The sequence below is a fragment of the Onychostoma macrolepis genome, chromosome 02 (assembly GCF_012432095.1).
Source record: "Onychostoma macrolepis isolate SWU-2019 chromosome 02, ASM1243209v1, whole genome shotgun sequence".
NCBI classification, from domain to species: Eukaryota; Metazoa; Chordata; class Actinopteri; order Cypriniformes; family Cyprinidae; genus Onychostoma; species Onychostoma macrolepis.
This window is the reverse complement of record NC_081156.1, coordinates 21224417-21237916: the sequence shown is the minus strand read 5'-3', so window position 1 is coordinate 21237916 and position 13500 is coordinate 21224417. Positions and strand designations below refer to the sequence as shown.

The 13500-nt window shown below is 41.1% G+C and overlaps 1 protein-coding gene across 14 annotated transcripts in view; it reads right to left on the bottom strand.

Annotated features, from left to right (window-relative positions):
* Positions 1–13500, bottom strand: part of rnf220a (ring finger protein 220a) — a 125695-nt gene that overhangs the window by 11707 nt on the left and 100488 nt on the right. For 8 of the 14 annotated variants that reach the window (XM_058796781.1, XM_058796856.1, XM_058796810.1 and 5 more), the window contains 8 exons: positions 11463–11505; positions 10336–10440; positions 9180–9301; positions 8380–8506; positions 1885–1981; positions 1689–1775; positions 1540–1595; positions 1024–1123 (listed from right to left, as the gene is read on the bottom strand). In XM_058796781.1, the coding sequence (XP_058652764.1) occupies positions 1024–1123; positions 1540–1595; positions 1689–1775; positions 1885–1981; positions 8380–8506; positions 9180–9301; positions 10336–10440; positions 11463–11505 (737 nt within the window). Of the gene's footprint in view, positions 1–1023; positions 1124–1539; positions 1596–1688; positions 1776–1884; positions 1982–8379; positions 8507–9179; positions 9302–10335; positions 10441–11462; positions 11506–11655; positions 11903–13500 lie in introns of those variants that run through there. The other 6 variants (XM_058796837.1, XM_058796874.1, XM_058796818.1 and 3 more) reach the window with 4 other exon arrangements.

Genomic DNA, 13500 nt, shown 5'->3' with positions numbered 1-13500 from the left:
CATAAATAAATATACACAGTACACACACATATTACGTACACAAAACTTTAATTTCGGATGCAATTAATCGTTGCCCAGCACTAACCACGCTACAAACTTAAAATTGCCAATGCCTTGGACAACCCTGCACAGTGGGATTAAACAAAGATAGATACAGGACAGAGGTCATGTGGACAGCTGTGTTCCCGCTGTTGGGTAGGCAGAGTGAGGTATGTCTGTGGCTAACGCTGTGGTCCAGGCTCTAGACAGCAGGGGGAGATCAAACCAGGACAGTCGCAGCGCCACTGTGGCAATAAGCCCCTCTTCTACCAGGAGCTGCGCTCTGACACCAATTACCCATTCACTGGGGCTGGGCCCCCACACACGCAAGTGGGAGGAGAGTTTAGCAGGAGCACTTGTCGGGGAATATGGATGAGGACACGGAGATGAGGGAATTACAGGGGCCGGCCTTTCACCCACTCAGGTTATTCAAATTTATCTGCGGCTGGAGGCTGCCTGCTACACTCCCTCCATCTTGTTTTCACTCTCAGTGGAGTGCAAGGATTCATCTCTCTTTCTATGTGCTCCCTTGTTGTTTGATGGTACACTTTTATTTGCAAGACGGTTCTCCTTAAATAACATTAGTAGATAATACAGATAGTAATACTTTAAGTTTCAGGCCACATTAACACTTTTTCTTCAATTAACATGCATCTGAGAGGTGTGTTGCCAACAATTTCACTTTATGTGGCTTCACCTCTTGCAATAAGAGATAAATATTGCACAATTCCTGCAGTGAAAAGCTGTAGTATGGAAATGGCTAAAGGGATATTAGCATTCCCGGGCTGTGTGGCGAGTCAAGCCCAGACAAGGCTCAGCTGCCTGGGATCAATACTCTGGGCCACTCCCTGTGATCAAGCATGCTCCGGAGAGATGAGCACACTAAATGCATCATTTATGATCTTGCAGTCCCTACACAAACTAATCTCACCCCAATACACCAGCAAACACACTGCCACTGCGGACAGGTGTGTTTGTACTCACTTCTCGATCTCACTGTTTTTACAGGTCCTCGGTGCGGAAGACGAAGATGAAGAGCTTGGCTCCTGTTTGCTGCTCTCGCCATTACTGGTGGATGGCATTTCTGCAAAAATAGACACAAACAGAGCATATTTAATGAATGAGGGCCAACAAAAGCAACGTTTCATTTTATAACAATCTAACTTAAATATATAGACAAAAAGAGGGTTCCTATATTTTGTTGTTTAGAGATTGTATGCACACAAATGAAATACTTTAAAGCACAACTACAAAAATGTATATAATTATTAGTTCTTCATTCTTTTTAACCATTTATTTGACCAAAACAGTAATACTGTGAAATATTATTACAATTTAAAATAACATTACTATTTTAATACATATTTGAGTTAATATATTAAATCGGATTTAAAATATTACATTTAATATATTTAATACACCACAAAACATTTTATTTTTCAGGATTCTCTGATGAACAGAAAGTTCAAAAGAACAGTATTTATTTGAAGGCCAACTCACCATCACTGACCCATTTTGAGAACTCTGGTGTTATTCTATTGGATGGCACACCACCACTATAGAAAAAAACAGAAATTTAGCATAAGGGCCAAGTCTACAGATTTGTTATTTGTCATTTTAAAGTCTGTGATGAAATCATTTCAGCTTACTTCAAAACAGCCCCACGCAGTGCCTCACGTTCTTTAGCCTCTCCCTGGTCCTCTCCAGAACAAGGAATGATGTCTGCTTCAGTGTACCTGAAACCTCGAGTTAAGGAACAAATGCAAATAATTTCAGTTATTGTTTCTGTGCCTACTACAGCACCATTGAAGAGCAAGACGTCTCATGACAACCAATCAAGGATACTGGGCTTTGCCGTACTCCAGTGTGTCATCTCCATCCACATCCAGGTCTGCATCACTGTCATGGCTCTCCTTCGTGCTACACATGGCAAAGCCTGTTCCTAAAAAGAGGGAGGAGAGGAATAAGAGTCATCAGTAAATGAAATTTGGGTTTAAATCCTTTGTCGCATTTAATAATACACATTATACATTACAATAAATCTGTCACTCCAACTGTAACAGTCCCAATCCAGGACAAGTTTGTCACGCCAGAGAAACCCCAATTAGAAAGGCCTATTATAGCTGTGAGCAGAACCAGATTACTGCAGACAAGCCAGGAGCCTGGTTCTCTGGGCCCAGATGGAGCCATCAGAGACCGTCTGAATGGGAGTTGTGTCAGGTGCCTGTCAGGGTGTAGGTCCTGAGCACTGGGGCGTGCAGCCTGAGTGGCACTTCTATAAATCCAGTGATGAGCACACAGACAAACTCCAGCTGCTGGCTGACTGGGTCCTTCAGTTCTGGTTAGGAAGAGGTTGGATCGGCAGCAGCCTGAAGGGTGGGAGCAGCCCGCAGAGACCCAGAGTCTGATTGAGCCGTGAAAGGCTGGAACGGGCCAGGCCCCTCAGGGGCTGATGGAAGGATGTCAGGGCACTGCTGGAGAACGGGTTTGTCACGGATGAGGAGCTGAGGTAGGAAATGGAAGTGGAGACTGGTACTTCCTCTTGTTCCTCAAAGCGCTACGACACAGGATGACTACCTCACAGTGTGGAGTGGATAAGTACAACCTTCAGGGAGAGTGTTAGGCACTGACGGAAAAGAGAAGGACTGAAAGTGGATGTGGTGGCCATGATCTGTCTCTCCCTTTCTCCGTAAAGGGATCCAAAAGAGGCAGAGTAGGGATAAAATGCATCACAAATGCTTGCCCTTTTTTTACAATGTGCCGATGGTTTTTAGTGATCAAATAAAAGAGACCTTTTAAGTTTTATTTGGTCTCTGTGACTGCGGAGGCATATGCGCACCATAGCTGAGCTACAAAAATCCAAGCTCCTCGAACAGAGAAATGGGGTTCAACTGTCCACACCAGTCTAAATGTAGATTACTTTCCAACAATAACTAACAGAATTAAACATATCTGTTTATTAGTCTACCTTGCGCTTAGAGTGTCTGTCCATTGATATTTACCGATAACACTAACAATGACAAAGCATTCTGTTAATAAATTAGTCTCTCATGCTCATTAAGGCTGCATTTATTAGATCAAAAATACAGTAAAACAGCACTAGTGTGAAATACTGCAATTTAAAATAACTTTTCTATTTTAATGTTTCATAAATGTAATTCATTCCAGTGATCACAAAGCTGAATTTTCAGCAGCCATTACTCCATTCTTCAGAATCACATGAACCTTTAGAAATTATTCTAATAGGCTGATTTGATGATAAAGAAACTTTTTTTTCCCTCAATGTTGCTGCTTAATATTTTTTTGAAACTGTAATACATTCAGGATTCTTTGATGAACCCAAGGCCCCGTTTACACTAGTGCGTTTTCGTTTTAAAACGTATAACTTTTGCAACGGTTACACCTATCGTTTACACTACTCCAGTGTTTTCGAGGTTGAAAATGGAGACTTTTGAAAAGGCTGCAGACCCTGTTTTAGTTTGAAAACTCCGGGGTTGCGTTTCAGTGTAAACGGACCAAAACGGACACTTTTAAAAAACGATGGCGTGGCTGCCCACATTCGCACTGCGTATCCTTGACGACCATGTAAACAATAACATCATGCTCATTATTTTACCCTTAGATATGTATAGGTAGATTCCCCATTCGGCCGCTGCAAGCACACACACGCGTCCGCCATCTAAATAATAGGGAATCTACCTTATACATATCCAGTGTTTCCCATATATTGGTTATTGTGGCCCGCCACAATATCAAAACTGACCGCCACAAATAGATTTTCCAAAAGGCTTTGACTTTGTTGAATAAACACGAGCACTGCATGTTTCAAAATCGAAACCGGTGCGGGTGTTTATATATAACTGTATTTCTGAAGGAAACCGAATGTCTTCAGAAAATTTTGGATGTCATTTTCATTTCATCTTGCATGTAATGTCTGATAAAGCAGCGTTTGTGAGCGGAGTGCTGCTTTGTAGTACAGCGTTACCGGGGAAACCTTTATTTCTCCTGCTCTAAGCGCCTCCTGCTGGGAGAGAATGAATTTGCATATATATGCTGACACAGATTGCAAGTCTGTGGAAAACACTGCATATATATGGTTGTACTTGCATGAATGGTCACGTGACATGCATTTTCGGTTGTGTAGTGTAAACTGAGATCGTTTCTAAAACGTAGCAGAAACGCCAGTGTAAACGGGGATCGTTTACATGCACTAGTGTAAACGGGGCCTTAAGTTCAAAATAATAGTATTTATTTGAAACAGAAATCTTTTGTAACTTTATAAATGTCTTTACTGCTTTCTTTTTTCTAATCAATTTAATTTGTCTGTATTGGATGAAATTATTCTCTAAAAAAATTTACTTTTGAAACCCAGACTTTTGAACAGTACTGTAGCTTGGTTAGAAATGTTTAATAGTATTTAAGTATGGCCAAGCTTTAATCATAGTGGCACCAAAGTGCAAGAAGGAAGGAAAGTGTGCAGCCGCATTAAAACATGAACTGTAGGTTCTGCGTTTGGCATCACCTAATTCCGGCTTGTAAATAGTGTAAGTGGTCTATAGATAACCCTCCCAACTCCTCTGACCGAACTGAAGTGGGAAGGGTACAGTCAGCCAAAAATAAAAGACCATAATCTGTAAATGATGGCAAACATTTCATTAATGTACTGTCGACAAGCTGCAAAGAAAGCCAAACCGGGGGAAAAAATAAGGGGAAAACTGATAAACAATGTTGTGACCACTAATGGCAGGCAGGCCAGAGAAAGATGTGGCAGGCCGTAAAAAGCCAAAAGAAAAAAGAAAAACTGAAAAAAAAAAAAATCACTGTTAATTCAATCAATTGATCAGGCTATGGATCCTGGCTAATGCTTTGCTAGAACCAGGGCAGGAAGGATGTCATGCAGCATTGATTCAGCATGGACAGGAAGACTGTCCGCTTTAGTGTGCACAATGACGAAATTTAGCCAGACTGAAAAAAAGCACGGTAAACCTACTCAGGCAACCACAACTTCAAAACGGCCACCTGAATGGTGTATAACTACCTGAGCAATGTTGTAAGTGTGTCTGACTGTGAAAGCTGGGGCCACTGTTAAGCGGTCTTGGCAGGCAATCTAATCTGTGCCGAAAAGGTCAGTGCCACTCTAACTGCCTCTCAGTCAAATTATGCACACCGTCGCACCGCCTCTTTGCCCGGCAGCCTCTGGGACATAAGCTTACTCCTCTTCTTCGTCACTGTGTACAGTGGATGAATAAAAAAAACTCCCTTATAATGTAGCCTGTATTTACCTGTATTGCTCTGCAATACTTTGCATGACAATAACATCCATTTGCAACATGTCATGTTCAAAGCAAGTCCTGTCTCCATTTAAATGTTAAGTCGTCACACGCATAAAGCACATTTTCCTTGTCGGGTCACATTTTGCAAGCTGATTTACATATGCCATGATTGTTAAGTGCTAATCTACATATGTCACCCAAGACAGGTGTGTCATGTCGCAGCTAAGAAAGGGGAAGCAGAGATCCCAGAGAAACAGGACATGAAACATGGCCTCTCCTCCACCTCGTTGCCATGACACTTATCTGCCTTTCACAGTATGTGTCGCAGGTCATAGTTCACCCAATCAGGATGGCATTTACCATGTACGCCTGCCAGGGAGGGGGCTCAAAGCTGCCATCTCTCAAGGTTCTTTACAAAGACGAGCGACGGGCCTCTGTTCTTCTTTCCCGACTGCACCAAATCTCCTCCATCTCTGCCTGTGACTGCCATCGCTATCTCTTCATCAGCACAACAGCCCTGCTAAGCCACGGACACAGGAGGCCTTACGGGCCTCCACCACAAACTGATCCTCTTCGATTTCTCTCTTCCTCTCGGTCTCCCTTTTCCCTTATCATGCTCTTTTTGTTCGGTTTAAAGCGTTTCCTCTCTGCTTTCTTCCTGGGTCCTCAAAGAGAGAGAGGTGCTGGTGCTTCAGAGACGATAGCCCTCTTATCCCATTGAAGACTCCTTTCAAGCCCCCCTCCCCAGTCTAGCTCCCCCTGGGCTGCAGGGATTCTGCAATGCAGACCGATTGAACGCTTGAGGACTTCAGCTGAGCTTTCAAGGCAAAATCCACCTTCTGAGCATCCTGGGGGGAGCTTTCAAGTGGCCCCTGGGCCACCGAGTCACTTCTCACCAGGTCCCCCCACTATCGCCATTACACCGGTGCCTGTGCTGAAGATAAAGGGCTGGCGAGCTTCTGTACAGACACATGGCTCTGTTCACATGCAGAATTGATCTGGGCCACCGTCTGTCTAGCCGGGCGTTAGAGGAGCAAGTCCGTTTCTTTTCTTAATCCACACAGCTTTGCAATCTGTTCTCTCCTTGGGATCGAACAGCCTTTCCATTTAAGAGCGCAGAAGTTTACAAAAGACCACTGAGGGAGGAGACTAACTACTCCTCTAAATATGAAACGAACAGTGAGGGGGAAAACTCAGACGTTTTTGATAGACATTCACTTAGCACTTCCTCTAAAGCGCCAACTCCACAAACTTAACCGAAGAAATAAACCCCTTTCAAAACAACTGATCCAACATTGAGAAAAGTTCCAAGATAAAAATCTCAAGTATGGAGGAATGACTGACACTTCCTCCCAAGTGTAAAAATAATCTAAAGGGGTAAATTATTTATGAACCAACTAGAATTCCCTTGAAAGTCTTTCAATGAGTGTGGCAGCACATCAAAAAGGGTCTTAGGGAACGTGTGTGTATGTGATAGAGAACGTCCCAGGTGAGCAGAGTTAGGTTGGGAGCTATAATTGCATTCCTGCAGCAGGGGAAGCCCAGGGGTCAGCGGCCCATTTTTCTCACACACATCTCTGTACTGGGTGAGGCGGGTCAATTGCACAGCTAAATGTGTTTTCCTTTGACTCCTTAAAGGCCGAGCAGGGCCTGCCAGAACTCACCTTGTCTGGACTACAGCTGCCTAGCGTATAAATGAACACACATGCCACTTGAACACGCTCATCTTGGGGTACATCGAGAAAGAAATGTGTGTACCCTTATTAAACGGCTTTAAAGGTTGTGGTGATCTTTGAAAGCTATTTTGACAACCTTGGAACAGTGTTAATTTTGTCAATGAAGACGACGACGAAAAATATTCGTTACCAAACCTTTTTTCTGTGACTAAGATGAGACGTTGACAAGCTAAAACTAATATCTGATGATAAAAACTATGATGAAATTTATGCCGTGTCTTCGTTAACAAGACCAGACAGGACTAGAATGTTATTTGAGGACTACTGGACATTTAAAATGCATCCTATAGGCAAAGTTAACTGTCTTGTCTTTCAAAATGTGTGCCCCTGTCATTGGATCATAGGCGTCGCGTTCGCATATCTAGTCTCAGTATGGCAGCCGCAGCGGATAGATAGGCTACCACAACGTGAACTAGCTATCTGAAACAATGGCCTCAGCACCTGAAGGGTTAGGCTGACCAGACGTCCCGTTTTTCCCGGCAGTCACAATTCGTTGTCGATTAACTTAAAAGTTAGTGAAGGCGGGATAGGCGGAATCGTTGCTGCTCTCTCTTGCGCATGCTCCACTTCTTCGGTTCTCATATCAGTTCTCAAATACGTCCGTCTTAAATGGACAGCATTTCTAATCTGTGTCATTAATGTTTGCCAACAATAGATGTTAAATAAATGTATACTTGTTAAGTAAACCTACTGTATCTGAAAAATTAGTTTAATTTGTATCTCTACAAAAAAATGAAAATGTATTCCAGTTTTTCCAAATTCAGTCCTTGATTCAAATTTCTTATAAGCTTAATTGATTTGGTCTAAAGAGAGAAGAATTAATGACTATTTTTGTTTGAAGACTACATATAAAATAGCTACCAAAATAAATGTTGGTAACTGCAGCTTGACTAAAAGTAATGACTAAAAGTAGACAAAAATGCAATGACTTTTCATTGACTAAAACTACGAAAGACTCAAATGACTAAAATGTGACTAAGACTATTAAGCATTTTTGTTTCAAGATAAAGACTGAATCAAAAATGCCTGCCAAAATTAACACTGCCTTGGAATATAAGCTTCAATTAAAAAAAACTTCACTAAGCACCAACTCAGTATATTAGAATGATTTCTGAAGGATCATGTGACACTGAAGACTGGAGTAATGGCTGCTGAAAATTCAGCTTTTATTATTCATTTATCATTTATTATTCAGGAATAAATTACATTTTAAAATAAAAAACAAAAAAACAAATAATATTTTACAGTTTTACTGTATTTTTGTTCAAATCAGCACAGCCTTAGTGAGCATAACAAATTCCTTTTAAAACGTAATGCCAAAAAATGTTTACCTCTGAAACCACCTTCCAATAATGTAGTAGCTCGGACCCTCTTCTGTCCGCACCACTCATACTCCTCAAACCGCGTTCCGTTCTCTCCTTCAACATCCGCGGAATCCTCTTCTGTTGCACCTTCCCTCTGAGAGAACAAAACCACTTATCAAACATGTACCAACACACTTCAATCAGTTCATTCAATATAAAAAGACAAAACCACAAAGTGTGACTACATCAGAGGAAATCAAAGCAGCGCTTTCAAATCCACTAACTTCTAATGATGTCTAATTTTAGGAGCTATCAAACCACATGCAACAGAACACCCGAATCCAACCACCAAGAGTGCATTAGTATCATAAGAACTACTGGATTAGATGGGTTAAGAGGAACCTGCTATATAATATAAAGGGCAAGTGCTGCATCCTGAACCACTAAAATGGCTACAGAGGGAAGCCAGTCAGACTGTGTGAACAACAGTTTCCACTGAGCCTCTTTAGAAACTCAGTGTTTAATGACAACATAGAAGAATATCTATAAAGTAGGTTCAGGACGCCGGAACTGCCAACCAAATCTAAGTGGAGGAGGAGGAGGAGGAGGAAGAACACTTCAGGATAGAGCTAATCCTTCAACTATTCCCTGGACACCCATGTAGGAATACAACATAGGTGTAATCAGAAGGAACTAATTCCCAGAAACATTTATATATATGTATGTGTCTTTTGTCAGATGGCTTATGTCCAGGGAAAGGTGAGGGCAGAAAAGCCAAAGCTTCTAGAGGAGGTCGGAGGCCCAGATCTCTGGGTTTATGAAGCTACCTTGAACAGACATTGTTCCACATGCCTACTCATTTCCTCCTCTGTCCCTGTCAGCGGGGCGCTGCACAGTGGACATACCTGTCCATCCTCGGGCTTCCGGCGCTTCATCTTCCCAATCCGGGCTGCAGCACAAGAAAAAAGACAAATAACATGATAAATCAATCTAATATCAGGTAACAATTTAAAAAATACAAATAAATAAGTAAATAAATAAAAATAAACCAAAAATCTAGATTTTTTTAAACTTTTTTTTTGGGGCGTTAAAATAATAAATATTTAATTAAATTAAATAAGTAATTAATATATATTTAATTAAAACAACTTTAGATTTTAATTATTACATTTATTGATTTTTTTTTTACATTAAAACTTGGATAAATAAACAGCTAATATGCACAACCAAGGACGTCGCACAGAGTCAAACCATAAAAAAAAAAAAAAAAAAAGAGCATTCAGAAAGAGTGAGCAGCCTTAAGCTCACATAAAAACCCCACATAGATCAAGATCCTTAACAGATTTAGCTTGCAGCTAGTAGGCGTCTCCAGCCATGGATTTTACTGAGGCAAGAAAGATGAGTTGCAAAACATGACAGTGACTTGATAGGGCTGAGAGGTGAACTCTGTCCATTAGACCTTTGTACCCAAACACCAATTCCTCCTGGTTAGATCGGGGATAGGCACGAAACGGCCAGGGCTCGGATCTCTCTGGGTGTCTCGCTCTTTCCCCTCCCCTCCCAGAGCACATAATTAGAAATTTAACACAGCAGAACAGCGCCTATTGCGCCGTAAGTCTCTGTCGCTTTTTCTTAACTGCAAATGGCGTGTGGGGACATTAATTTTTAGGTGGCTGTGATTGCGAATGGGGCCGAGGGGGACTGGAGGAGGAGAGGTGGGAGCTTCTGCCATTACCTCCAGGAGAGGGAGAAGAGAGAGAAGCACTGGCCAACGTTGACGTTAATGTGGGGGAGACGGGCATCATTAAATAGCATGAAGAAAGGCAGATTAATTAGGCACGGCAGGAGTTTTTCCTCACTCTGAAATCACAGCGTCTCAGATGAGAGGTGATATACTTTAATACGGGCTCGGGCTTAAACAAAGACAGCCCCATTTGCCCTTACAGTGCCTGCGGCTGCGATAAAGGGGGGAGGGGGTCTTACCATGCCGCAGGCAGCAAGGGGCTAGGGGCACTCCTCTGGGCACTGGGATTGGGGGACTTTTGAAACTTTCCTTGGCGTAGCGCCTGCACCAGCAGAGGTCATCGACTGTTGACACATGAAAAAACCAAGGGTTAAGGAGATTCTCTGCTTGGGCAGGCGCTACAGTCAAGGGAAGTGCAAAAACAGGTAGCCACAAATGACTACAAATTACACTAACTATAATAAACAGCACACATTATTTAATATCAATATGTGGCATGGATGCTGCTGAGGTTGACATGGATGTCAGGCTTCTGGCAAGGCCACATGACAGACACCAGTGCTGATGCGCATTTGGCTGATGCACCCTGAGAGGTGAGGAGCTGCTTATTCGTGCCAGACGGTTACCAACACCCAGAATAACAACTGGCCTCAGGTCAGTGAGCTCCCAGCTCACACCAACCCTCCCCACGGGTGCGGCAGCTCCATCACACCCACCGACTAGTGACTATGTGTTGGGGTTCAGACTGGGCTCACTGTCAGTTTATAACAGCAAAATGAGTCTGCAGAGCATGTAAAGTGTTCCAAGTAATGCTCATATAAATGCCTTAAACTGTATTGTTTTATCAGGTAAACACTATAAACAATCCAACTCAACCATAATCCAACTTTGCTCTATTTGACACCTGACATTTTTTTTGTCAGGTGTTTATAATAAGCTTATTTTGACAGGTAGGAGCATGTGGTTGTACATGTAAAAACACCCACTGAATGATCATACTACTGGTTTTAATTGGCAAGTCTGATCTTCAAATAATAAATTAAACTAGCAAGACCATTGTTTTCATCAAATATTACTATATGTAATCAGACCCTAGAAGTGTATGTGCTGTTAAAATACAATTTAAGTATTACTATTTAATATTGCTGACTTAATGTTACACCTTTTTATTGATGCCAAAATATTATCATCTAGAAATATTAATAATTATTATTATAAACATTACTGCATTAACTGCAATCTGTACTGACAATATAAAGCACTACACTATTAAATAGATGGCAATTACGTTATTATAAGGCATATGTCAACAAATAAACAATCATAATACATCACTTTTCTTGTTGCAGGGAGAAAATATACATACCATTCAATCGTGTTTGCCTGTTAGCTCGCACTCGTAAAAATGTCTGCAGGTAGAAAAAAAGAACAAAGAAAAGTCTGTCAGTCATTCAAGTTTATTTCTCTTTTATTTATGAGGACTTTAATGATGCTCGTATCACTAGATTGCGCTGGATTCTGCAGCGGATCCCTGAAGTCTGAATGTAAACAAAACCTACTTCTCTCTTGCCAATGCTCTGCAACTCCTCTTCCATTGCAAACGCCACAACTCTCCAAACTCATTTGCTTTACTAAAGCATGAAGCCCGGATAACTCCCCTCCAAAACGCCGATATGAGACTCAATAATCAATTTACGAAGGATGAATAAGGATTGAAAATGTTAGGCTTACTACAGCAGTTCGTTTCAGCGCGCCATCGCCGCCATATTTCTACCGGTCATGTGACCGTCACGTCAGAGTCAAAAGTAGCAACTGACGCATTTCCGTCTTCCGCCACTGGGGCGCAGCAGTATGTAAACGACGCATAGGGTCTGTGCTGCTCGATTCATTTCTCAACAAACTCTACTGGCTTAAAAACTATGCTTGGTTCAATAGTTTTCTTTTTCTGGGACAATGAACTGTTCAAAATAAAAAGGAAATGTATTTTTAATAAACGACGTGCACGTGAGATTAATTATTTGAGTGGCTTTTGTCTGATGAGCATTTCTTGTAAGGTATGAAGATTTGTGTAACTGTGTTTTAGACTATTCCTTCCGATATTTTGTGACAAAAAAGCAACAGATATTCAATAACATATAACATACGCCCAACAAATATGCTGGAAATAAAATGTTATTTTCATAAAAAACACAGCATTTATGTATTTTTTATGACTGTCACATTGAACAGAAATACAGGAAAGATACACACCTATCAAAATAATTCAAGTTTAACTATACTGTCGGCTCATGTATAATGTTGTTAAAAGTCAGTCTATTTCATGATGATATACTATGTTAATGGCCCAATGTGTGCACACCAGACAGACTGTGTTACAAAAGAGGATAATCATGAGCAGAATGAGAAGTTCTACAAAAATCCTCTTTAAATGGTGTCACTATGTATTTAAGGCCTCTTGACAAACACTGTATATCAGTCGGTGTACTTAATTACTTTTAGTTGTGTGATGTTAGAGGCAAATTCGAAAGACTTATCAGGAAGGAGGGCCTTCTTACAGCTAATGTGCAAAGATCTGTCCAGATATTGTTTTAATTGAGAAATTCTCCCACTTCTAGGGTTGAGGGACAGATAGAGATGCCGGACGAAATGTCCCACAGACCCACAGGTCCAGGAGGAAGGAGGAAGAAAACAAACATGTCAAGGACACTGGAGCACAGAGATGATATCCGGGGCTTGAGGGCAGCGTAGATTAGCCCAGGGTTAAACTATGGATGATTACATATCAGAGCAGAACACACATTACAGCCTGAGTAAACCTGGGGCTGGAGATTAGCAGAACAGATTTCAGTCCGTATTAATACGTCCGGCAGTCAGATCCAGTTTGGGATAAGATGGAGGATATTGTGGAGGAGAAAAGCTGGATGCACATATACATCATTCCATTTTGTTATTTTAAAACATTCTGGGTAAAATCTTTTCAAGGAGACATTTGGGAGAGATTTCGTTTTTAAGGAGACATTTAGTTTAATTGATGTTTCTCTTATGGTAACTTCATTTGTGTCAAAATTATTATAGCCTATTTAATTCAGGTATTGTTGAATTGAACTGTAAAACCAAAACTAAATCATATAGGATATCCGTCAAAAACTTAAAAAAATTTAGCTGCTTTTTTGTGTGTGTGTGTGTGTGCAAATAAATAGAAAATTACTACAATTTTAATGTAGTAACAATATGTGCAGAACGTATTATGGTTGTTAATAAGGTTATTTTTCTTGTAATGGTTATTTATAAGTCATCACTTTCTGTTGACAGAAATCCAGTTTCATTACATCTCAGGTAAAGCACCAACTTTGACATTTTGTGCCTGGATTTCCCTTCAATTTGAAACTCCCACATATTGAGAC